Source organism: Pongo abelii, chromosome 17, assembly GCF_028885655.2.
Source record: "Pongo abelii isolate AG06213 chromosome 17, NHGRI_mPonAbe1-v2.0_pri, whole genome shotgun sequence".
Lineage (NCBI taxonomy): Eukaryota > Metazoa > Chordata > Mammalia > Primates > Hominidae > Pongo > Pongo abelii.
In genome coordinates this window covers 25,065,063-25,091,508 of record NC_072002.2, presented here as the reverse complement: position 1 = coordinate 25,091,508, position 26,446 = coordinate 25,065,063, and the positions used below count along the sequence as shown (strand labels likewise).

General features: G+C 36.8%; 1 protein-coding gene across 1 annotated transcript in view; it reads left to right on the top strand.

Annotated features, from left to right (window-relative positions):
* The window catches only part of VAPA (VAMP associated protein A), a gene marked incomplete at its 5' end in the record, with an annotated part of 42,510 nt that extends 17,797 nt beyond the window's left edge, over positions 1–24,713 (top strand). The window contains 4 exon segments of the mRNA NM_001133171.1: positions 4,091–4,194; positions 4,962–5,042; positions 18,393–18,566; positions 22,036–24,713. Of these exon segments, the coding sequence (NP_001126643.1) occupies positions 4,091–4,194; positions 4,962–5,042; positions 18,393–18,566; positions 22,036–22,194 (518 nt within the window). The 3' untranslated portion in view covers positions 22,195–24,713.
* Between the last annotated feature and the right edge of the window lie 1,733 nt (positions 24,714–26,446).

Below are 26,446 nucleotides of genomic sequence, written 5' to 3'. Positions count from 1 at the left end.
ATCTGGAGGGAGGGAAATAATTCGTATATTATTCTGGTTTTGCCTTTAAAGGTGTCTTGTTATAGTACTATGCAAGCTGTTTCAGAAAATTTCCCACTCTCATCTTCTGTGTAGGGAGTGTGGTCAGTTTATCAGAAATTATTGTCAATTACAAACTTTATATTTAGTCTTTATTTCTACAGCTAACCGCTACCTTCTCTGCCTTTGTTATTTTATCTTTGAAAAATTATATTATTTTTCTGATGGGTCATTCTCCTTCAGATCATGATGATATTACACATTGCATGCAGCTATAGAAGTGTCATAATTCTTTTGCTTAAAAAGGTGCAATGCCACTTTTTTGCCTACTCTGTCAAATCAGATGAGTCTTTATGCCTTTCATTGTAAATGTCAACAGTGTCCTGTGTGTGAAAAGTTTATTTTTATTTTACTACTCTCTTATGTGTTTACTTGTCAAAGAAGTATGCTTGCCATATATGGATTGCTTACTCCTGCTATGGAGTCGATACTGGTACCATACCTAATGCCCCCTATAAACTGTTTCTTTCTTTCTCAGTCCCTCTGACTTCACTAATATAGCTGAGAAATAGGAAATAGGAAGTAAATATGAGAACTTATATGGTCCCATGTGTTTTACTTCGGGGAGAACCTCTCAGGCCGCATTTACTCTTTCTTTACAGCAGTACTTCTCAACTCCCACTATGTGCTGTAATAACACAGGGAGCAGGAACACACATGGATTCATCTCTCCCAGATTGGAATCTCTAGGAGCATGGCTTAGAAATGTGTACATTTAGGCTGGGCGCGGTGGCTTATGCCTGTAATCCCAGCACTTTGGGAGGCCGAGGCGGGTGGATCACGAGGTCAGGAGTTCAAGACCAGCCTGGCCAAGATGGTGAAACCCCATCTCTACTAAAAATACAAAAAAATGAGTCGGGTGTGGTGGTGGGCGCCTGTATTCCCAGCTACTTTTGGGAGGCTGAGGCAGAGAATTGCTTGAACCCAGGAGGCGGAGGTTGCAGTGAGCCGAGACTGCACGAGTAAGACTTCGTCTCAAAACAAACAAACAAAAAAAGTGTACCTTAAAAAAAAAAAAAGCCTAGGTGATCTTGATAAGTAATCCTAAGATATTATAATAATTCCGTATCAGTTTTCAAGTTCACAGCAGAATTGGGTACAGAGAGAGAGAACCCAGGGTAGGCTCATTGAGAGAGTGTTTAGAGGTGGACCCTGACTGCAAAGGCCATGAAGGACAGACCATAGAGTTCTTGGTGACACTAAATCTTCCCTCAGCAGGTATAGCCAAAAACCTCAAGAGCTAGGAAAAAGATGTTTTAGTGAGTCTTGTGGTAAGGAGGCCTGGGAGGAGTGCTTTTCATGTTTCTTTGCTAAGTCTAATTCATCAGTTCCTGGGAAAGAGAGACGGGAAATAAAGATGAAGGAATGAATGCATGCACTCTGGATGTTGCTGCTTTTTACTACATCTTTAAGCCTTTAGCACAATTAGAAGAAGAGAGAATTCTTTCTTTTTTTGAGACAGTGTCTTGCTCTGTTGCCCAGGTAGGAGTGTAGTGGTGTGATCTCAGGTCACTGCAACTTCCGCCTCCTGGGTTCAAGTGATTCTCCTGCCTCAGCCACTTGAGTAGCTAGGATTACGGGCGTGCGCCAACATGCCTGGCTCATTTTTGTATTTTTAGTAGAGGCAGGGTTTCACCATGTTGGCCAGGCTGGTCTCGAACTCCTGACCTCAAGTGATCCGTCTACCTTAGCCTCCTCAAATGTTGGGATTACAGGCGTGAGCCACTGCACCTGGCCAGAAGATATAATTATTTCAATCCACATGGCTAAAAATAGTTTATTGGTACAAACAGTTATATCCCTAGGAATCCATACAACTATGCAGAAGGACTTTTTGAGGGGCCTAGATTGCTGGTTTCTGTGTATTAATATTTCTTGAGAAAATAACGTATCAAAGCACTTTCTCCCACAGAAACCTGGCTTATTAAAACCTTCAGACAAACTGGTTACTGATTACGCAAACATGCCCTTGGATTGTTCTACTTCAATTAGAATTTGGCTTTTCCAATTTTTAGTGTAGTGTATTTCCATTTACAGTCACTCAAAGCTGTGCTTCTTCCAGCAACCTTCTCTGATTAATTCTCTGTACTACATGCTCATCTCTTTTTCCCTGTGTCCCTTTGACGCTTTGTTTTTTGAGTTTGCTTCAATTTGTGCACATTTTTATATGTTTTTAAGATCGTCTTTGTCTTGTTATGTGGTCTGCAACCTAAATTAGAGTATAACTGCTATAAACTTAACCATGTTGTAAGTTTTCGTTTTATTCACAAATTTTTGGTTCATAGTGATTAGCTTATAATCATTACTCAGTGAAGGTTGCTAATGGAATTTTATTTAGCTTAAGCTGTATTCTGAGGCATTTTATTCAGTACATTTCCTGCTGCTGTGTATTTGGCCCCTTGAAAAAGTTGTCTTAACCTTGATAGCAGTTAATGGACTTCTCAGACACACCTTATGAATAAGACTTTATTACATTAATTATTATTTCTTACATTTATTTACCCATGTTTATCTTTTTGAAAGTGTGGAGATATATCTTAGAAATAATCTAAAGTTAGGGAAATAATTTCTATAATACTATGTACATATTTTGTGTAACTGTTGATTCATTCTTTATATAGTCTCATATTTGACTCATGTTACATAAATTTAGCATGACTTAGAACCACATGGAACCTTAGAAAAGTTAAAAGATGAGAAATTATAAATGCTTAAAAATTGCTCATGCCTGTAATCCCAGCACTTTGGGAGGCTGAGACGGGCGGATCTTGAGGTCAGGAGATCGAGCCCATCCTGGATAACACGGTGAAACCCCGTCTCTGCTAAAAATACAAAAAAATTAGCCGGGCATGGTGGCAAGCGCCTGTAGTCCCAGCTACTCGGGAGGCTGAGGCAGGAGAATGGCGTGAACCCGGGAGGTGGAGCTTGCAGTTAGCTGAGATTGCGCCACTGCACTCCAGTCTGGGCGACAGAGCAAGAATCCGTCTCAAAAAAAAAAAAAAAAAAAAAAATGCTTAAAAATTTTGAATGTTATTGAGACTGTAGAATAAATTTTAGAACTCAGGAGGCTATATGGTTTCCTTGTGTACTTTTGTTTTCTTAGAAGATTTAAATAAATTCATAAACTCTGAAATAGATGTTTATTTAAAATACATTTTTGAAAAATTAATTATATTAAAACAATATATGGGCCGGGTGCTGTGGCTCACGCCTGTAATCCTAGCACTTTGGGAGGCTGAGGAGGGCGGATCTCTTGAGCCCAGGATTTTGATACCAGCCTGGGCAAAATGGCGAAAACCCTTTCTCTACAAAAAATACAAAAATCAGCTGGGCATGGTGGCATGTGGCTATAGTCTTAGCTATTTAGGAGCCTGAAGTGGGAGGATTGCCTGAGCCCAGGGAGGTTGAGGCTACAGTGAGCTGAGATTGCGCCACTGCGCTGCAGCCTCAGCGACAGAGTGAGACCCTGTTTTAAAAAACAAAAAACAGATGGTAGTGAGGTTTTAAGTTACTGAGTATTTCTCCTTTAAATATCTCAGTTGTATAATTTTAAATCAGAAAACACTAAAATGAAGCCTAAATTCATAAGTAGTTTTAATAACATATTTAATCTGAGCTTATAGGCATTATAGTTAATGTTGGCAAAGTTTTGAAAATTTTCACAAGCTGAGTTTAGAAAGGGCAAAATCATAGATTCATATTTAATTTTTAAATGCAATTGTTTATTTTGTTGGTTGTGGAAAACTTAGTAAATTAGAAAGACAGACAATTTAAAAATACTTGGGATCCATTAAGTTGATTCTGGATTCTTAAACATTCCAGTGTTTGGTTTCTTGAACCCTTCTTGGTTTTTTTAAAATTTGCATATTTGTGAAGTAATAGGAATGATACTATTGCCAGATACTGTTTAAGGCAAATCCCAGACTTAGTATAATTTAATCTGTAACTGTTTCAATGTATGTCTTTCAGACATGCAGGAGACAATATAATGTATCCTTTTTTTCTTATTTAGTAATGCTACAGCCCTTTGACTATGATCCGAATGAAAAGAGTAAACACAAGTTTATGGTACAGACAATTTTTGCTCCACCAAACACTTCAGATATGGAAGCTGTGGTAAGTATAGAAGAAGAATTTATTTTGGGAAGTGGAGTTTAAACTGTGGGTTTTGTTTAGCAGTCAGTAGAAAAATCTTAATTTCTAAAAACTAAAAGTTAAATTTAGGGTTTTAAAAAACTGCCAATTTCTTCATTATAGATAATCCTAACTTAAAGAATGAAAGAATTTTTAAATAGTATTTTTTTTAGAAACAATTTAGAAATGCTGCTACTGGCCTGGTGCAGTGGCTCACACCTGTAATCCCAGCCTTTTGGGAGGCCAAGACGGGAGTATCTCAAGCCCAGGAGTTCAAGACCAGCCCAGGCGACATGACAAGACCCTGTCTCTACAAAAAAAAAAAACAAAAAAAACAAAAAAACCACCACCACAAAAATCAGCTGGGTATAGTGTTGGATGCCTGTAGTCCCAGCTACCCAGGAGGCATGGGAGGATTGCTTGAGCCCAGGAGGGGCCACTGCACTCCAGCCTGGGAGACAGAATGAGACCAACTGGAAAAAAAGAAAGAAATGCTGCTCCTAAGAAGAAGTCGTGTGGTTGCTAATGAGATCATCGTGATTTTAATGGATGGTGATAGTAACTCTAGGATTATATAAAGGTTCTGTGACATTAGCCGATAACAATGGCAGGGTGATCAATAAAGAGTGCACCAGTGTATTTCAGCCAAGCCAGGCAGCTTCACTCATCTTTTAGCTGTCCCGTGAGGTGAAACAAACTTACCATGATCATACCTCCTATGTCTCATGTTTGGTTTTGTTTATTTTTAGTGGAAAGAGGCAAAACCTGATGAATTAATGGATTCCAAATTGAGATGTGTATTTGAAATGCCCAATGAAAATGATAAATTGGTAAGTAGGAGAATGTAAAAAAAATTGAGAGTATTTGAAATGCCCAATGAAAATGATAAATTGGTAAGTAGGAGAATGTAAAAAAAATTGAGAGCTGTTGAGCTCTCAGTTCCTTTGATTAGTTTTGCTTTTATTTTTTACCTTTGAGGTATGTGTGATATGGCTATTTCACTTCATAAGACTCAGTGGTTAAGTTTTAAAAAACTTGGTATGCCTTTTTTTTTTTTTTTTTTTTTTTTTAAATAACATTTTGTTTATCCAAGAAGAAAGAAAGACTCACTTTTAGGTCCAGACTGCATCCTGGAGAAGAATCATTTAAGTCTACCAGATTTTTTGTGACGTAAACCACTACAAGTTCTTTTTTAGAATGAGACGTGTATACGTAATTTGAAAATACATATAAATTGCTTTTTGGCCACTGTGTACCAGCAGTTTGGGGATAAATTCACTTACATGGACAGTTTATTCCAGGTTTAGTTATTCCCAGGTATTTTGCTCACTTTTGTTTTTAGTCAAATCCATCTGATTGTATTCTTTAGTAAATAATTATTATGCTGCTCACTCATTAGTGTAAGTCAAATACAATTTGGGGGACTGAGGGATATATTTGTTTATTTAAAAACAAAAAGTAGTCTGTGAATGTACAGAGTGGGTTATAGTCACTTACCTTGTCCTTTTCCCTGTCTGGATTGCAAATTTGAATCTTTTCCTATGGTAAGAGAGACTTGAAAGATAAGTTTTTCTGTGTGTGTATGTGACTTAATACATACAATAATATGGATAAATAGAATGGTTTGGCACAATTTGGTTACAATCTGACATGACTACTGCCTTAATCTGGTGGCCATTTGCTCTATTGAAAAGTAAACATGCAGATTAAATATGTGGGTTCAGTTATTGTGTTCCTGTTTCAGGATAAGCAGAAATGAAAAGGTCTCTGGTAATTAGGTGTTGACCAAATTATATTTTGAATTTTTAAAATGCCTCTTTTAAGTGATTTTTGAGGTATTTGCCATGTGAACACGTATATTCTCTCTGTAAAGTGAGTGTCAGATGGCCTGTGTATGCTTCCCATTTGGAGGTTTTCTTTTTTGCTTAGGCGGAGGGAAGCTAATAGCTTGCCCAGCTCTTACTGTTGAAACCAAGAAAACAAAACAGCATGTTGTCTGGATTGACTTTTTAAAAAAAACATTTGGATATTTTCTCACTGAGAGTTTTATGTCATTTTTTACAGTAATTGGGTCAACGTAAATCTGTCTTCTATCTGGGCTTCTACTATGCTCTGGATAGCACACACTTTGAGATGTGTGAAAAGGGTTGGAACCCCAGGTATTTGATACTGCTGATTAAGAGTAGCTCTCACTGGTTTGGAAACCAAACCAGAAATTGATGGGAATGATATGGCAATGACAGTTGAACCTCATCATTTACACATCTTGAGTGAAAAGAGCAGTTATGCCTACCTATTGGTGTAGCCCACAGTTATCCAAGAAAGTAGTTTTGGGTCTGTTTTAGCGCTTGAACAAATACTGAATGGAGTTTCCAGAATCACCTGCGGTGGAACTCGAGCAGGAGTAGTTTGAGCCTGGAACCTTTTCAGAGCAGGTATTACTAGTAACCTAAAAGCTGTTAAGTAATTTCAAAGTACTTTAGAGAACATCTGAGTCTGAGCCTTGATTAGCTAGCTGCAGAATGTATTTTCACTAATTGGATTGTCTGGACTTGTATATTAAATTGTAGGAAATATCTGCTAAAGATAATTTTTAAGATTTGTTTTGAAAAATTTGAAGCACCTAGAAGAGTAGGTAGGAGGAGTACAATGAACCTCTGTGAACTTATGAGCAGCTTTAACAGTGACTAATTTGTGGTTAAGCTTATTATATATAAATCCTATTCTCATCTTAGGTATTGTTTAAGGCAAATCCCAGATGTGATATAATTTAATCTGTAACTGTTTAAATGTATATTTTTCAAAGTACTTTAAAAAAGAGATAAAAGAGTTTTAATGACAATACTGTTACTATGCCTTTAAAAATTTAGTATATCCTTAATATCAAGCTGTCCAGACAGCATTAAAACTTGTCACGAATGTCATTAAAATTTTTTTTTTCTGCAGTGTGTTTGAATTAGATGAAAATAAAGTCCAAATAGTTCTTTTTTTTTTTTTTTTTTGAGACGGAGTCTTGCTCTGTTGCTCAGGCTGGAGTGCAGTGGCACGATCTTGGCTCACTGCAACCTCTGCCTCCTGGGTTCAAGCAATTCTCCTGCCTCAGCCTCTCTAGTAGCTGGGATTACAGGTGCACGCCTGGCTAATTTTTGTATTTTTTGTAGAGATGGGATTTTTGCCAGGCTGGTCTCAAGCTCCTGACCTCAGGTGATCCACCTGCCTTGGCCTCCCAAAGTGCTGGGATTACAGGTGTGAGCCACCGTGCCTGGCCAAGTCCAAATACTTCTGTTGGATGATATGTTTCTTAAATCTCTTAGTTTGTTATGTTTCCTCTATCTCTCTCTCTTTTTTTTTTTTTTTTTGCAAATTATTGAATGTTTTTATTATTAAACTAGGTTTGCCTATAGACTTTCCCACAGAATTGATTTTGCTGATTCCATCCTTGTGGTGCCATTTAACCTTTTTTCCCTGTCCCTGGTATTTCCTGTGATCAAAAGTTTGAAATGAGTGGTTCTCATCCAGGGGCAATCGATTGGCTCCTCTGGGGACTGTGCTTGGAAACATTTTTGGTTTTCACAACTGAGAGGTAGGTAAGGGTGCTACAGGTAACCTGTTCAGTGGGCAGAGGCCAGGGTTGCCTTTCAACTTCCTGTGATGCACAGAACAGCCTCCACAACAAAGAATAATCTGGCTTAAAATGTCAGTAAAGTTGAGATTGAGACAGTATGGCCTAGGTCTGTTAATTCATTTAAGATTGTCTGATGGTCATACTCTTGTCATTCCTACTTCATACACTACTTACAATACTTGTGTAAGGAGAAACTTGTGCTTATGTAATATTTGGTTATTCAGTGGTAAAGTTTAAAAAGGCAGAACAAATGCCAAAGTTTCTCTTTAAAGGCGTTAAAAAATGAGTTGGTTTATAAGCATCCCACCTCGTGAAGTACAGTTGATTTTCCACCTTCCATCCTTTCTTTCTTCCCTGCTTGCTTCTATATTGATAAAACTCATGAATTTAAACATATTTGAGTTTTAACTCTTGGTAGTTAATTATTATTATTGGTGCTCAAATTGCCTGGTAAGGAGACTTTTCAAATTGGTTCTTGAGTTTGTTTGACCCTCATAGTTTTTGGTAATTTTCTTGTCTAATGTGGCAAGATTTTTCCAGGTCCAGACCTGGAAAGAAGCTCAGGGCCATTTCAGTGGGAGATGGTATTTCAGGACTACAATCTACCGGGTACCTGTGACAAAATTGATTTTTAATTTTATCAAACTTTCTATTCATTTTTTTGACCAAGGTAAGAGTGGAGGCCCATTTTTCATTTGAAGGTGCTTCTTCAAATGGTAAAATTTTAATGATAAAACTGTGTCAGCAGCATATAGGATGATGTGAATCCTTTTATTTCTTGGGGTAATGATTGCATTTTATGGTTGGATTATGTTGGGTAATTCAAAATGTGCAAAATTCAATACTGATCCTGAGAAGAATGGGCAGGTACTTCTATGAACCAGCTGAAGTGGTGTTTCAATATAGCAATACATAAATATAACTTATGACTTTGATGGCTCACTGGCCTTGTCATTATGATTTTTGATGGATGTTTTTGAGTGTTTATAATTTACATTTCAAGTTTTACACATAAAATGAGACTTAAAGATTGTAATATATCACCATTTCAAATTTATGTAATTCAAACTTGCAAAAATTGTGTTTATACTATTTAGGCTGGAAGTGGCCTTAATTGATTAATGTGTATGTTAAAGAGAGGCTAAAACACAATTGTGTTTTTATAAGGCAGTATTTCCCAGTGTATTAGGTTGGAAGCGTTCTGTAGTCAGGTGAGCTTGGGAAAATACTATAAATGTCTCCAAGAGGAATCACATTGTGTATTTGCCTATTAAAGGCTCTGAGAAAACGTAACGGTAAAGAAATATATTTAACTCAGTATTTTTTTTTTTATTTAAAATAACCTAATTAGGAAATATCTGATGTTCTGAAAAAATATACTTTGGGAAATACTGTTCCTGCCTAAACTCACTGTTGTAGTATTAACTAACCTGCAGAGTGTACAAGAAATGTTACTTACTGAGAAATGTGTTTAAACTCAGTGCAACCTGGCACAGACCCAACTCCATCTGGGTTGTTAGTTGATTATGTGACTTTCAAGTTAATCAGTTTAATGTTGCATCTCATCTTTTACAGAAAGTATGAAATCTTTAGGTACCAAATCTGAAGTCTTATGATAGTACAAAATATATAAGAAGTTTTTGTTTCTAACAATTAAGGATAAAACCTTTTATATCTATCTAAAGATAAACAAAACACCTCTTTCTTAATATTTTATTCATGTGGTAGGTAGTAAGACCCTATTGATAATTGTATTCTGCTGTTTCTAGGTCAATATTTTCTGTAGATGAAGTTGATAAAACTGGTTAAAAAAAGTATCTTTGACATGTTGGTTTCTTTCTAGTATCTAGATAAAATTAGTAGTTAATATTCCTTTTCTTTGTTTAGCATGAAATTTGGCTCTTTGGAAATTAGGGCATTATTGGATAGTGTGATGCATAGATACAGTTTGTTAATTTACTTCAGATGAATTGATAAAATGCTGTATGACGCTGAATCCTGACTTACACAGTTGCTGAAATGACACTCCCTTATTCAAAGAAAATACATTTCTAAATGTGCAAGGTTAACAAAAATGGTTTGAAAACTGTTGGTGATGTATTTTTTAAAAGTATGGAGTAGAAAATACACTTTTTGTCTTATAGTTATGATTGTGATATAGAGAATTCTTTGAGATCTTTCGACCCGTTATTCTTTTAGTTTATTAGTATGTTGTAAAAAGTATGTTAACTTAAGCAAAATCAGTTTAGTTTTTAACTGCGTTGCTGGTAACAACTTAGGATTTAACATAGAACTCTGTGGATGGCATTTGTATTTTATTCAGCTTTATTTATTGTTTAGAGCAGTGGACAAGTTCATAGGGGTTCCTTACACCTTTATTTTTTGTTTCAATATCTGCATACATTATTAAATGATCACCACAGTCAAGCTAATTAACCTATCACCTCAGATAAGAACCATTTTTATGGGTCACATTTATTTTAAAGAGTTGATCAAAATTTCATTTTTGGTAGCCAACTTAGAAAAATTTGGTTAGTGTTCAAAGCAGATTCTGCAATAGCTATCACAGTTGTTGATGCACTCTCCTCAAATATTGTAGAGATAACAAGTCTTGAACTCTGATTTTTTTTTAGTGTGTCTTAACCCCACTCCCTCACTTCCCCAGTCCCCCTTCCTGTCTCTTTGCAGAAGTATGCTGGTATTTAAGTACTGTATTAGTCTATTCTCACATTGATATAAAGAAATACCTGAGACTGGGTAATTTATAAAGAAAAGAGGTTTAATTGGCTCACAGTTCTGCAGGCTGTACAGGAAGCAGGGCGGCTTCTGCTTCTGAGGAGGCCTCAGGAAACTTCCAGTCATGGTGGAGGGCAAAGGGGGAGCAGATGCCTCACATGGTGGGAACAGGAGCAAGAGAGAGCGAAGGGGCAGTGCTACACTCTTTTGAACAACTAGATCTCATGAGAACTCTTATCATGAGAACAGTATCATGGGGATGGTGCTAAACCATTCATGAAGGACCCATCCTCATGATCCAGTCGCTTCCCACCAGGTTCCACCACCAACACTGGAGATTACAATTTGTCATGGGATTTGCTGGGGGACACAGATCCAAACCATATCAAGTATGTTGTATACGTATACCCCACTTGTTGGAGGATTTTGATCTTTTTATGGATGCTGTTAATTCTTGGGTGTTTACATGTTTGGAACACATGAAAAAAGAGTATGATGTTATTTTGTTGATTTCTTTAGACTTTTTAGGACCTTGATACTGAATATATAAGTAACGAAATGATTGAAGTTTTGTGGTCATCTTATAGGGTAAAAAATGGAGCCAGCTTTAGAAGCACAGTGGCTGAGTCCATGTTTTTATTTTTATAGTTTAAATAAATCATTTATTTGTGATAAAACAATTCTCATTTATTTGAACCATCACTAAAGTATGGGCTACTTTTTGGGAAATAGCCTTCTGATTTGGATCATAGATAAAGTGCCCCAGGAAACTTAGGAACCCTTTTATTTTAGAACAAAAGGACTCAATATTTTTTCCTGGATAACAAGCATAAGCAAATACTATCCTTAAGCACAGTAAGATGTGTCATTACCCTAGTCCTCGGGATCAGCAGGTGTGTGCCAATACATTTCATTTTGTTAATGGCCACTAGTGTCTTCAGTTGAGTTGTTGTCAGTGCTAGTACTGAAAGCCATTCAGCCTGTTCCCTGTATTGTTGACAGCTGGAGGCACATGATACGAAAGCGCTGTTGTACAAAATAGGGTTCTTTGAATTATTAGCTCTGTTTGGATTGTCAGCTCTGTATATACGTAGTGTCTAATTAGTGGTAGTGGTTATTTTTTAAGGATCAAATGTGGTTTTATTATTTTTGAAGTTTTATGACCTATTCAGTTCTTTGTGTTCACTTCTAAAAAATTTTTGAGGCCTCAACTCTGACATTTTCTAAATTTCTTAAATGTATTGCATTTCATTTATGTCCTCCATCTGACATTTGAAGGTGACATATTTCCTTTTTTTTTTTTTTTTTTTGAGACAGTGTCTGGCTCTGTCACACAGGCTGGAGTGCAGTGGCGCGATCTCGGCTCACTGTAAGCTTCGCCTCCCGGGTTCATGCCATTCTCCTGCCTCAGCCTCTCCGAGTAGCTGGGGACTATAGGTGCCCGCCACCACGCCCAGCTAAGTTTTTGTATTTTTAGTAGAGACAGGGTTTCACCGTGGTCTCGATCTCCTGACCTCGTGATCCGCCCGCCTCGGCCTCCCAAAGTGCTGGGATTACAAGCGTGAGCCACCGCACCCGGCCTTGAAGGTGACATATTTTCTAGAAAAAAATACTGATGTTTTTAAATGAAGACTGAGGGGCTGTAAAGAACAGGGATTTCAGGGGTCTTATAAAGACATTTTATGGTTGAATATACATTGTTTTCTGTTGAGACAGAGAACAAATGGGATATCAGTAAGTATAGTTAGGGAATCCCTTTCCCACCTGTTTGTATGATACAGTATTACTTCTATTAAAGGAATTTGAAAAGAAAGGAAGATAACTGTGGACTTAATGGTTATATGAGTCTTTAAGTGTGTTAATTGGCCTGGGATGTGTGTGAGAGAGTGAGTGTATTGGGGGATAGGCTTTAAGTACAAGAGAGGTTTATGAAATTGTTCAGATTGAGTGTTATCAAAGATAAGACATAAAAGTGCTTGTTTTTCAGATTATTGACAATTATTAATTAGTAAAAAACATTAAAAGCCACAAAGAATTAGATACTATTCATTTTAAAACAATGTAAGGCTGGCATAAATTTTAATAAAGTATGTACATTTAATAGGTGCACGTAATGCAAGTAGATTATAACTAATTTTGTTTGGGAAATATAAAAAGCGAGTTCAGAAACTGTACTTTTGCTTTAACATAACTATTATTAGTATTGTTTCTTATGCATTAATGTGTTTTTATAAAGTGTTAATGTTTAGAGCCTAATGCTTTCTGTGTCAGTCATTCCCAATATCATGCAGAAGAAATCAGAGTTTGGTGAGAATCTGAGAATATGTTTCCCATGCCATCTCAGGGTATAACTCCACCAGGGAATGCTCCAACTGTCGCTTCAGTGAGCAGCATCAACAACACAGTTGCAACACCTGCCAGTTATCACACGAAGGATGACCCCAGGGGATTCAGTGTGTTGAAACAGGAGAAACAGAAGGTTTGTTATAGGGAGCTAACAGACTTAGGAGTCTACTACTGTTAATGGTTAAGTTAATGTAGATATCTAGCAGTTAAGTGGTATTGTGAGTGTGTTGTATGAAGTAGATAGAATTGAACTATGCCTAAAATTACAATAATACTACAAAGCACTTAAAAATCATGCACACAAACTATTCTTTTCTAAAAAACTTCTGAACTTAACTAAAATCTGAGTAGTGAGCAGGACAGTATAAGTGTGAACATTATGAAGTTGCTGTAATTGTTTTTCCTTTGAGATTTGGGGAATATACTCTTTTTTTTTTTTTTTTTTTTTTTTTGAGATGGAGTCTCGCTCTGTCACCCAGGCTGGAGTGCCTGGCACAATTTCAGCTCACTGCAACCTCTGCCTCCCCAGTTCAAGCGATTCTCCCACCTCAGCCTCCTGAGTAGCTGGGAGTACAGGCATGTGCTACTATGCCTGGCTAATTTTTGTATTTTTTTGGTAGAGATGGGGTTTCACCATGTTGGCCAGGCTGGTTTCATTAAACTCCTGACCTCAGGTAATCCACCTGCCTTGGCCTCCCAAAGTCCTGGGATTATAGGCGTCAGCCACCACATGTGGCAACCCCACAGTTTTAACAGATTGTTTATACTTTGATTTGGTTTTGCAGATGATATGCATACTAAGGCTTTAAAAAAATTATCTAAATGTTTAATACTTTTTTGTTTTTGTGATTGGGAATTATTTACTTCTGGGAATCATGATCCTAAAGAAACAGTAAATTGGCTGTTTAGAGTGGGAAAAAAAAATTTCAGGTAACCTTGTTACTTAAATCCTGTCTCTTAATTCATAGGTTAAGACCTGAATTCTGTCTCTCTCGGTTTATGACAGTACTCTTGACTTTAGCCTTTTAACTCCCTTTATGTGCGTTTTTATCCATCACTCCTGTTAGTTGTAAGAATGTAGCCCCACGTTTATGTCCTTTATCTGCTTTGTTCTTCCCAAGGCTTCTTTGCAAACTTTTTCTTGTATTTCCAATTCCTAGTTCCCTCTTTTTCTGATTAACCCCTAGTAAAAATACTTGGAATATTAGAACTGAAATTCTGATGGTTAAAAAAGAATACAGAAGTATAGTCATGCATCTCTTAAGGATGGGGATATATATTGAGAAATGCGTTGTTAGGTAATGTGTTGTGTAAACATCATAGAGTGTACTTATGAAAACCTATATATGGTATTGCCTGTTGCTTCTAGGCTGCAGACTTGTATAGCCTGTGGCTATACTACAATGGTATTTGTGTATTGAAACAATCTGCACTGAGCTTATTCAACCTGCAGCCTGCGGCCCACACGTGGCCCAGGATGGCTTTGAATCCGGCCCACCTCAAATACATAAACTTTCTTAAAATACTATGAGTTTTTTTTGTGTGATTTTTTTTTTTTTTTTAATAACTCATTAGCTATTGTTAGTGTATTTTATGTGTGGCCCAAGACAATTTTTCTTCCAGTGAGGCCCAGAGAAGCCAGAAGATTGGACACCCGTGACTATACACAGAAAAGGCGCAGCAAAAATATGGCATAAGAGATAAAATTGTATACCTGTGTAGGGCACCTACTGTGAATGGATCTTACAGAACTGGAAGTTGTTTTGGGTGCGTCAATGAATGAGTGGTGAGTGAATGGGAAGGCCTAGGACATTACTGTACACTGTAGACTTTATAAACACTGTACACTTAAGCTACATTTATTAAAATTTTTTTCTTTAATCTTAGCTGTCTGTAACTTCGTAAACTGTAAAATTAAATTTTTTGACATAACTTAAAGCACAAGCACAGTGTATAGATAAAAATATCTTTTTAATGTCCTTTTTCGCTTTTTTCTATTTTTTAAATAAGATTTTTTAAAAAACTTCTTTTGTTAAGACTAAGACACAGCACACACATTAGCCTAGGCCTACACGGGGGCGGGATCATCAGTGTCACTGCCTTCCACCTCCACATCCTGTCTCACTGGAATGTCTTCAGGGATAGTAACACACATGGAGCTGACATCTCCTATGATAACAGTGCCTTCTGGAATGCCTCCTGAAGGACCTGCCGGAGTCTGACTTAGAGTTAACTTTTTGTTTTCATAAGTAGAAGGAGTACACTCTAAAATAAATGATAAAAAGCATAACACAGTAAATACATAAACCTGTAACATAGTCATTTATTGCCAAGTGTTCTGTATTGTACATAAATTATATGTGCATTGCTTTTATATGATTGGAGTACAGTATGTATATTTACATCAGCATCACCACAAACATGGGAATAATGTATTGTGATAAGACCTCACTAGGTAATAGGAAGTTTTCAGTGCCATTATAATTGTATGGGAACACTATCATATGTACGAATCATTGTTGACCAAAACATCATTATACAGTGCATGACTGGACAACACATTGATGGAGGATTACTGCAGATAGGCTAAATAATATAGTGGAAACTGGACAAGATTGGTTTATTGTTTTAGTTGATACATACCTTGACCTTCCAGCTTATTCTGAATTGCAGTGTTAAATGTAAGGTTACTATTCATCAATTTACTAAGAGTCACAGCATGTTGAATCCCTCTGGTTTGCTTGTTTCATGGTTCTCAGAACAACCAGTCTTCTCTTTCTCGACCAGTTTGAAGCAGCTCTCAAGAAACAAGCTGTTTTATTGGAGCCAAACCTCACTAATAGAGGTCCTGGATGGAAGCATATACTTAAAGTTACACCGGCTTAATTTTTTCCATCAGGCTCTTCAGATTGTCACTCCGTGCATGACTCAAACCCCACCCTCCCATCACACTTCCCCCATTACATATACATGTGTAGCATAACATATACATATGTAGCGTATGTATATGTAAATAAATTAGATTTTCTTGCACCTGTTATGTATGTTGACTGGTTTGTAAGGGGCCTAGGTAGTATGTGATATAACTTATTGGGCACACTTTTGAAGTGTGTTTTGGCTTCACTGTATTCTTTGCATTCTATTCTCTTTATGCTCCACATATTGGTTATCATTTCTTCTCCTTTTTGTTACAAAAGCAGTATAACATTTTTAAGAGAAATTCAACAAAAAAGAAAAATCTAATTCTATTTGCTTAGATAAATTCTAATCTAATTCCAAGTCTAATTCTATTAGAATTAGAAAAATCTAAATCTAATTCCAATCTAGTTATCTTTTTATGGAATGTCTTCTTATGGACATGTTATTTAAAATTCGAAAGAATGGAAAGCTGCCCATCAAATGCTTAACAAAAGTGAAATGTTTAATTTTGGCAAGGCATAGAATGGAATATTTAATGATGTCATTTAATAAAGTAATATAAATAATAGTTTTGTTAATTTGACAAGATTGTGGGAAATGACTTTTTCCCTTCACTCCATAATTTAACATTTTATGCAATGTAAAGAATTTAAAAATAATCAGTTGTCAAGCTTGATGATTCTTTTAGTTTTTTTCTCTTTGGTGTTGACCCCATGTATATCTTTTTTTTCCCCCTTTTGGAGACAGGGTCTTACTCTCACCTGGGCTGGAGTGCAGTGGCATGATCTCGTCTCATTGTAACCTCCACTTCCTGGGCTCCAGCCACCTCAGTCTCATGAGTAGCTCAGATTACAGGTGCACACCACCATGCCTGGCTAATTTTTAAAATTGTTTTTTGTAGAGACAGGGTCTCCCTCTGTTGCTCAGGCTGTTCTTGAACTCTTGGGCCCAAGCAGGCCACCCATCTCGGCCTCCCAAAGTGTTGGGATTACAGACATCAGACATGGTGCCCTGCTTCATCCTGTTAAGTTTTTTGTCAGTTTTCTGGTATGAGTGTGATACTTTTTCCCAATTCTTAACCAAAACCTGAAAGTTCTTCTATTGCCATATTGGTGGCCATTGCCACCTCCTTTATAGAGGGAGTCAGTGTGCCAACCTCATTATCAGAAGTTGGATTTGTGCTAGGTTAGAATTTGACCACACTGAAAATCATTTTGAAATGAGTTCTAACTACTATTAAGGAAAAGAATAAGAAAAAGTATTGGCAGGGTAAAATATATCTGAAACAGTTTTTTAATAATAGGGGTGGCTGTTATTAGATTGGTTGGGGTGGGAGAAATTGGGGTGAAGAACAAAAAAGCTAGCAAGAGAAAAACTCAGAGAAAGAATTGAAGTAGGCTTCTTTAAAACGTTTCTTAACTGGGAAGCTTGAAGAAAAATGGAAGAATCTGCGGACAGGTCACATACATACTGTTGTTCATTAGAGCTTCATTATAAATTTTCATTTTTAAATAGATTTTACATGGATTTAGGCATACTAATCAAATCACATCCCCTTCATAAGAATAACAAGTTTTGCCCTTTGAACAATCTGTTTATACTTAATATAAAATTGGCAGCTGGGATGGTGTGGTAGGTGTGCAGCCTCTGATAAATCTTATAAAATGAGTATTGTGGAATGCCATAAAGTTGATTTTGTAAATGTTTTTGTTAGTTTATAGCTGAATAAAGCAGATTTTACCTAAAATTATTTTAAAGCAAGTAAATTTAATTAAAATGAAAAAAGCTTGTTACACTAATACTGCTACGATGTGTGGTGACATAAATGCTGTTGGAGTAAAGGATGTTGGGGTACTTTAGACAACAGGCTGAAGAATACGTAGGTGCTGTCATAGATGTTTATCTCCAGGCCTTCAACACTAGCTTCAAATGGTTCAATGTTGGTGAGGATTAAGATTTTGGGGCTCATAGTCTTCAAAGCATGCTAAGTGCTACTGTGATGTTGAATCACGTGAATTAAAGCAAACAGCATTACTAAAGATGATAAATTAATAGAAGTTAGCTCTTTTTGGACATGTTTTTTCTTAGGTAGTTTCTGATTTTATTGGAATGATTACGATAATATCCCCCTAGCCCCCAGAACCTTATTTGAATTGCAGAACCAGAGCACGGAAAATGACCTTCAATGGATTTTGTTGACGTCATTCAGCATACTTTCATTGAATACCTACTCTTGACCAAAGTGCTGGTTTTAGGGGTAAATACAAAGAGAGATGGCTCTTGCTCTCTCAGCCTTTGAAGTATTACAGGAAGGAACTTGAACAATAATTATTAAGATACATAATAAAGTGCTATGGTAGAGGTACGTGCCAGGGATTATGGGAATAGAGGGAGTGGGCTGGTTGTTTAGACTAATATGACTGCTGACATGTACTGATTTCGGCCTTTTAAAGAGTTTTTCATAAACAAAGATGTAGAATTTATATTGTTATTTGTTTAAAACCTGTAAAGAGATTTGGTTGGTTAAAAAATTCCCAATATCTTTATAATGCAGAATGACATGGAACCTAGCAAAGCTGTTCCACTGAATGCATCTAAACAAGATGGACCTATGCCAAAACCACACAGTGTTTCACTTAATGATACCGAAACAAGGAAACTAATGGAAGAGTGTAAAAGACTTCAGGGAGAAATGATGAAGCTATCAGAAGAAAATCGACACCTGAGAGTAAGTTCTGTTGGTTGAAAATAAATTGATTGAAATGAAGGTATAGGACATGTGAGTGTTATTAGGCCATTTTAGCATTAGGTTTTAAATTTTTCCTTGGTTAGTTCTTCTTTTCCCCAGTGCCTTTGCTCCCCACCCTACTCCTCTTTTAACAGTCTTCCCATGTTTTCTCATTGCTGCAAGTTCCTTACCTTAGCACACATTCTAATTATTTGTGATCTGGCCTGCACCATTGCCAGCTTCTGTTCTTGTTTCTCATGTCCTTCCCATTTTGTGCCCTAGTCATACTGAACTGCCTAGGATTGTATTGTCCCACATCATAGCCATTAGTCACCTAGGGCTGTTGAGCACTTGAAATGGGATTTGTTCAAATTGAGCTGTGCTGTTGAGTGTAAAATACTGATGTTGAAGAGTTAGTACAGAAAAAGGTAAAATCTTTTTTTTTTAATGGTTACATACTGAAATAGTAGTTTGGGTATATTGGGTTGAATCAAATATATTATTAAAATGAATTTTACCCATTTCTTTTTACTTTTTAAATGTACTATTGGAAAATTTAACGTTACGTACGGGGCTCACATTTGAAGCTCACATTGTATTTGCGTGGGCAGCATTGGGCTGGAGTATGCTGGAGAAGCATCTGTTTATCACCCCTCTTTTGCTTTAGTGTAAGCTCTTCACTGTGACTGGAAAGGCCCGGAACCCTGTCCTTCCCGACACAGCACATACACACATTGATGTTTTGCTACTACAGTATATAGCCTTTGCTGGGATCCTCCCCAAAAGAAAAAAAAAAAGTCGATTTGTTGTGTCTGCTTTGTGCCTCCGCTATGCTGATCGCCTTCTACTGCTCTTACTTGTTAGAGGCCTTTCTCCGTGGGCAGTAATTGCCTCGGGGGCAAGGGCAGTGTGTCATTTATCTCTGCATTTACCATACATGCATGTGGTAGTCATTCATGTATTTGATTGAATAAATGGATGGCGAAGGAGGACTGATTTGAATATGTCTGAAATTTATGAATAATTTGTCTTTGACAAGTAATTACTTGTTTCAAGACCTAAATACCTGTACGTTGCTCTTGAGGCTTTGTTTGAAGCTCTTTGCAGCAAAGTAGATGATACAAAAATGTATGTAACTAAAATAAGCTAAATGATGGGAGTTATTTGATTATTCCTTTTGTTAGGTGTATGTAGGAACTACACTCTAAAGGCGCTGTGTTTTAAGTCGATCTGTGAACTCCTTTGCTGAAATGCTTTTTAAAGTGAATTTTTGTGTCTCTTCATGCTTGATATTTCATAGTACCCCCTCGAGGGGTGCCTGTCTGCTTCCAAGCACTTGTCTGGGTAGCGGAAAGAATATCTTTATTTCACACCTACACGCCATGGATCTTTTAAAGGATTTTGTTGGTTACTTTTACTTTATCTGCCATGACTTCCATAGTTCTGTTCTTTGATAAAGATGTGCTCCTTAGGGTGCTCAATAGATTTCTTTCAAAAGCCACTGTTTACCTCTGGCAGGGAGGGGAGAAGAGGAAACAGTGAGAATGACATAGGTGGGGCAGGGCTGGAAAATAGGAAAAATGAACCAGGGAAGTAGGTGAGAGAGACTTATTCCTGGTTTCTACTCTTTTTATGCTAATGTTCTGTATGAGATTTTATTTGAGAGATGATTCTGCTGTTGGAAAAGTAAAACAAAAAAACTGGGCTGGGCGTGGTGGCTCACACCTGTAATCCCAGCACTTTGGGAGGCCGAGGCGTGTGGATCACCTGAGGTCAGGAGTTCCAGACCAGCCTGGCCAATGTGGTGAAACCCCGTCTCTATTAAAAATACAAAAATTATCCGGATGTGGTGGCGGGTGCCTGTAATCCCAGCCACTTGGGAGGCTGAGGCAGGAGAATCACTTGAACCCAGGAGACAGAGGTTGCAGTGAGCAAGATCACGCCATTGCACTCCAGCCTGGGTGACGAGCAAAACATCATCTCAAAAAGAAAAAAAAAAAGCCCTTGAAGACCCACTGGCTTACAGAATTTCAGACCCTATACACAGGCCCATCATCATTTTTTGCCAGGTTAACTTTCTTGTTCCTGTCTGTTCACTATCCCTTTTAGTTCCCCTAGCCCTGTGGTTCTTAATTCACACTGCATGTGAATCACCTAGTGAGCTTTAAAAAGTTACAGTTGACCAGGCCCTCCCCAGACCTAATGAATCAGAATCACAGGAGTATTAAAAGTTCTGTAGATGTTTGTGATGTGTAGCTGAAACTGAGAATTACTGTTTATATAGGACTAATTAGCATGAGACCAAAAAAACCCAACTCCAGAAAATCCAGTAATGCAAATAAAACTGTGCCGTTAGGTGTACTCTTTTAGTTAGTGTTTATTTATAAGCACAATAAAAGAATCATGGGAGAAAATATTGCCTTGCACTGAAAAAAGTAAAAAACTGTCCTGCCATTTATCAGATTGGTTAACAGACACAGATAAAGACAACTGTGTAGTTAACAGGTATTAGTATTTTTCCCGGGGTTCACATTGCACACAGTGTCATAACAACCTCCTGCTTGGAGTGACTTCTGCTTTCTTCTGAGAAACCTTCTGCTCTAAAGACATAGTGCTGTGTGAAGCCATATCAGCAAGAATGAAGCAGCCTACTCTTGACTGGAGGATCTAAGTCATTTTGACGCAGAGAAGCACCCTCAGTTTCCAGTCCAGGTGCAGAGCTTCAGATAAGGGTTTCCTATGTACATTTCTTATCTAAATTTGTAGTTTCTGAAGAAACAGTATTCTTTCTCTGCTTTGCAGTCGAGACCTGGTGCTACCACTTTACACACAGCCCTCTGCTTTGCTTTGAGCGTATAAAAACACTGTTACTTAAATTTCACGCTAAACTGTTTCCTTCCCCCAAATTCTGTGATACCATATCTCTGTTTCCGGCAAGAGTACCCTCTTGTGCCTCTGCTGTTCCGGTTCCTTAGTTGCAGTGGGTCATTAAACCCAGCTGGCAGACTACAGGTCTAGGTAGTTTTTGGCTGATTGGGCTAGGACAGATGTAACTGATTTTAAATACCATGGGCCACCTTGGAAGTACTCTTCTTTAATTATATTTTTAGTGGAATTTCAAAAAAAGGTAAATATAGCCTATCTAACTTTTGTTTTTTAGGAATACATTTCTCAGCTCCAGTTTTAAAAAATCAGTGTTATTGAGGTATAATTTATATCCCATGGAGACACCCACTGTGAGTGTACAATTCACTGATACATAGAACTTTGCAACGGTCACTATAGTTCAGTTTTAGAATGTCCATCACCCCCGGAAAGTTTCCTTATGTGGTTAGCAGTTAATCCCTGTTTCTGTCCCCAGCCATAGGCAACCACTGATCTACTTTCTGTCCCTGTAGATTTTTAGCTCCAGTAGTCTCCTTAGTATGCTTGTTTTTAAAAACCTTTTATGTGTGTGTTTTTTTTCTAGGATGAAGGTTTAAGGCTCAGAAAGGTAGCACATTCGGATAAACCTGGATCAACCTCAACTGCATCCTTCAGAGATAATGTCACCAGTCCTCTTCCTTCACTTCTTGTTGTAATTGCAGCCATTTTCATTGGATTCTTTCTAGGGAAATTCATCTTGTAGAGTGAAGCATGCAGAGTGCTGTTTCTTTTTTTTTTCTCTTGACCAGAAAAAGATTTGTTTACCTACCATTTCATTGGTAGTATGGCCCGCGGTGACCATTTTTTTGTGTGTACAGCGTCATATAGGCTTTGCCTTTAATGATCTCTTACGGTTAGAAAACACAATAAAAACAAACTGTTCGGCTACTGGACAAATTGTATATTACCAGATCATCACTAGCAGATGTCAGTTGCACATTCAGTCCTTTATGAAATTCATAAATAAAGAATTGTTCTTTCTTTGTGGTTTTAATAAGAGTTCAAGAATTGTTCAGAGTCTTGTAAATGTTATTTTAATAATCCCTTTAAATTTTATCTGTTGCTGTTACCTCTTGAAATATGATTTATTTAGATTGCTAATCCCACTCATTCAGGAAATGCCAAGAGGTATTCCTTGGGGAAATGGTGCCTCTTACAGTGTAAATTTTTCCTCCTTTACCTTTGCTAATATCATGGCAGAATTTTTCTTATCCCTTGTGAGGCAGTTGTTGACTGAGTTTTTCATCCTTACAATCCTGTCCCATGGTATTTAACATAAAAAAAAATAAAACTGTTAACAGATTCTTGCTCGATAGCTTGTTTGTGTCTGTCGTGTTATTAGAGGGGACTCCACTATATATGGTCACTTGAAATTATGATGCAAAGGTTTCTCTTGCATTGAAACCCTCTTGGATATTACAGTATTTTTAATTGAAAGTCCTAATTCTGTTAAGGAAAGGAGTTGATTAAATTTTAAGGTACTACTGGTATTTTGGGAGATTATAATCAGTTTGTTTTCAAGATAATAGAAAATAAGGTCCATGAGAATGGAAGTTATGTGATTTCAGTGAGTTGATGTGTACAGCATGGCTGTGCTCCATCTGATTTACCCCATTCTTAAGTTCTGAGAGTAAGTTCTCAAGGAAGATTTAACTCTCTTTGTTTTTAAAGTACTTTTTAACCAGCCTAATAAGTCTTACTACTTTTCATAATAATATTTCATAATATAGTTAAAAGTAGGTGTTTTTTCGTGCCCAATTCGGCACTCAAAATAATGTTCATTATGGAAGTTTGGTAATACTGAGCAAGCCTATGGAATTTTCTTTATGAAAAATGATTTTAGCCTTTGCAAATGTTAACCATGTGAAACACATTTTCAGTATAAGTATGTGTTACAGGGTTTGATACTTTCCTGCACTTAGGTTTGTCCTATTCTTCATTTATTCATATTAGGATAGAAAATTTTGGAATCAGAAAATAGATCCAGTTTTTAGCTACATGCAGTCTAGTACAAGTGAATTTTTATTCTTAAACATAGGTGTTGGCTATTTTTTTTAAAAGATGCGCTCTACCTGAAAAGGAAATTGGATTTTAGAACTGGATGTGGTGCAGTGAAGTATTTTAGGCCCAGGTCTGTGTACACATTTTATAGAAGAGTGAAGTATTCTGAAGTATTTTGGTTGCCTTTTCATTTCAACTGTGTTTTGAATTTGTCAGATCACACATATATTGTGTTACTGTGTGCTGTGGTATCTTTTATAAAACCTCTTGCTTGTGTGCAAAAGTTCCTAAAAGGAAACACAAGTAATGCCTATCCATTACTAGCATGCTATGCTGCATACTTTACTGCCATTGCTGTATGCTTTACTGTCTTTGTAAAAATCCCCCCTTCCCCTTTTCTGGTAACTGGAAAAGCATGCTAAAAATAGTCTTATATTTTCACCCCATAAATGCAGAATCAGTAATTCCTTGGCTTAAAGCTCTTATATAATCAATATTACTGGTGATAAATACCAAGTTTGGTATCTCATAGCTATCTTTTTTTAAAGAAATTAAGTTCTTGAAAATTTAGCCAAATCCCGTTTTATGGGAATGCTCTTTAGAATTCATTTTGTTCAGCCCATTTGTTCTATGGTTGAGAAATCTGAGGCCTTAACGAAGGTTAAGAGAACTTTCCCCGTGTCTCACAGGTAGGTAGAGGCAGAGCTGGAACTAGAAATCTGGTCTGTTGACACTAGCTCAGTGTCTTCTGGTAACTGTTGAAAATTGTCTTAATTTGAGAGATGGCTGAAATAATGAACATAAAATGCTATTTATAATAACAAGTATATGTGAAATTTCTTATCATAAGACTACTACCGGCTTACTGTTGAATAGTTTGGTTATAGTGTTTAGGCTAGACATGCCTCCCACATTGGTAATAAATAAACATTACAAAATACAATGTATTTTTAGGTAGGCATTTTATAAAATGCATTATGCTATGGTTGCTTTTGAGATAGATTGTAGTCCGGGTAGCATCTTTAAAATGTATGTGGGCTTAACAGTTGTTCATATCAGGAGATGCTCTGATTGTATAGGTGAGACTCTGTTTCTGTTATTTTTAATTGCTGTATGAAATGTGATCAGATTATTTTACTACCAACAGTTATAGTTTGAAAGTCCAACTGTATTAATTGACTGATAATATGATAATATAGAGATTAAATTGTTTGTCTTCATTCCTTACATGTTTAGAAGTTTTTGCTTTGTCTGCCTGCTTACTTGTATATGTAAGCATGAGGGAAATACACTGTTGCTAATACTGAAATTACAATCAAGTAACTAAGGCCTTAAGTTCATATGTGGCACTGAATGCACTAGTTTCCTTCGTTCTATAACTAATGTACCTTAACTTCCCCCATTCTTGTATTTACAAGAAACTAAGAAATTATGTTCTGAGTGTGTGGTATGTTCCCTTAAAAAAAAATGACACTTGGAAGAAAAATATATGAAATTCAGAAATTCCAATCAAAGAAAAGTAATTCTCTCTCTCTTTTTTTTTTTTTTTTGAGACAGAGTCTTGCTTTGTTGCCCAGGCTGGAGGGCAGTGGTGTGATCTCACCTCACTGCAGCTTCCGCCTCCTGGGTTCAAGTGATTCTCATGGCTCAGCCGCCTGAGTAGCTGGGATTACAGGTGTGAGCCAACAAGCCCGGCTAATTTTTGTATTTTTAGTAGAGACAAGGTTTCACCATGTTGGTCAGGCTGGGCTCAAACTCCTGAATCCGCCTGCCTCGGCCTCCCAAAGTGCTGGGATTACAGGTGTGAGCTGCCGCACCTAGCCAAGAAAAATAATACTCTTAAATACTTAGATGTTCACCTAAAGTTGATATTATTTGGTATGAGAATTACTTTTGAACTGTAATCTTTCAGATTACACCACTTTGAAAACAAGTTTTAACAGTAGGGTAAAAATATAGTTTTTGAGGGTATTCCCCACTTGTGATCTTCTGCCACTTTTCAAGTAATAGTTTTCCTAGAGCTTTGCACATTCCCATTCACTGAGATTTTTAAAATTTCACCTTTATTAGAGGGAAGGATCAATGCTTATCATTTGGAAAAACAAAGATCAGAAGGTAAATAAATGATCTTTATTTTCTAGCTTTAAAGGGAAATTAAACCATTCATGAATAAACTGTTTAAAAATGTGAAGTGTCCTTTTCCTTTTCACAATACAAAAAAAATTTCAACGATTGTGTGGTTTGTGCATATATCCTGTTAAGCATTAATAGCTAATCACTGACTGGGACTTGAATTCTGATGGCAGATAGTCTCTTGCTTAGTGAGATAGAGTTAACTATTTTTTAGTAGGAGGTGAACAGCTGATTTTTCATTCCACATTTCATAGCCCACTATTGGTAGACTACCACCATGCTTCTTCACATAAGCAGTGGCATCTTGGGAATAAATGCCCAGCCAGTCCTGGGTTGGTGCAAAGAAGTATAAACATACATCACTAAGGAAAAAGAAAGTTTGTCTTCCCATTCTGACACAGTGTGTGCACTTTAGGCAATTTTTGGAAAATATAAAAAATTCCAAATTCTGCCTTTCAGCAGCATCAATTGCTAGGAACATTTCACTCACTTCCCTATAATATTAATGTTGTTTAAGCATAATCACTAATTATAAGTTGTATCCTATCTTTTTCCAACTTAATTTCTGTGGTTTATTGAAAACCGAGTGTAAATGTGACTGTAAAAGCATTTTGCTTTGTTTTTATAGTTAACTTTCTTAAGGTTATGGACATTTTATAATGTAACATTTGATTGGCCTGGCCTCTTGACAGTTCCCTTCTAGTTATGCATATCCTCCTATTGCCACATTTCTTGTTTTAAAACTTAGTTTCTTGTTTTCCAGTTGTTGCTATGTATAACACCCATCTTGAAAGAGAGTATATAGGAAGTTATTCAGATAA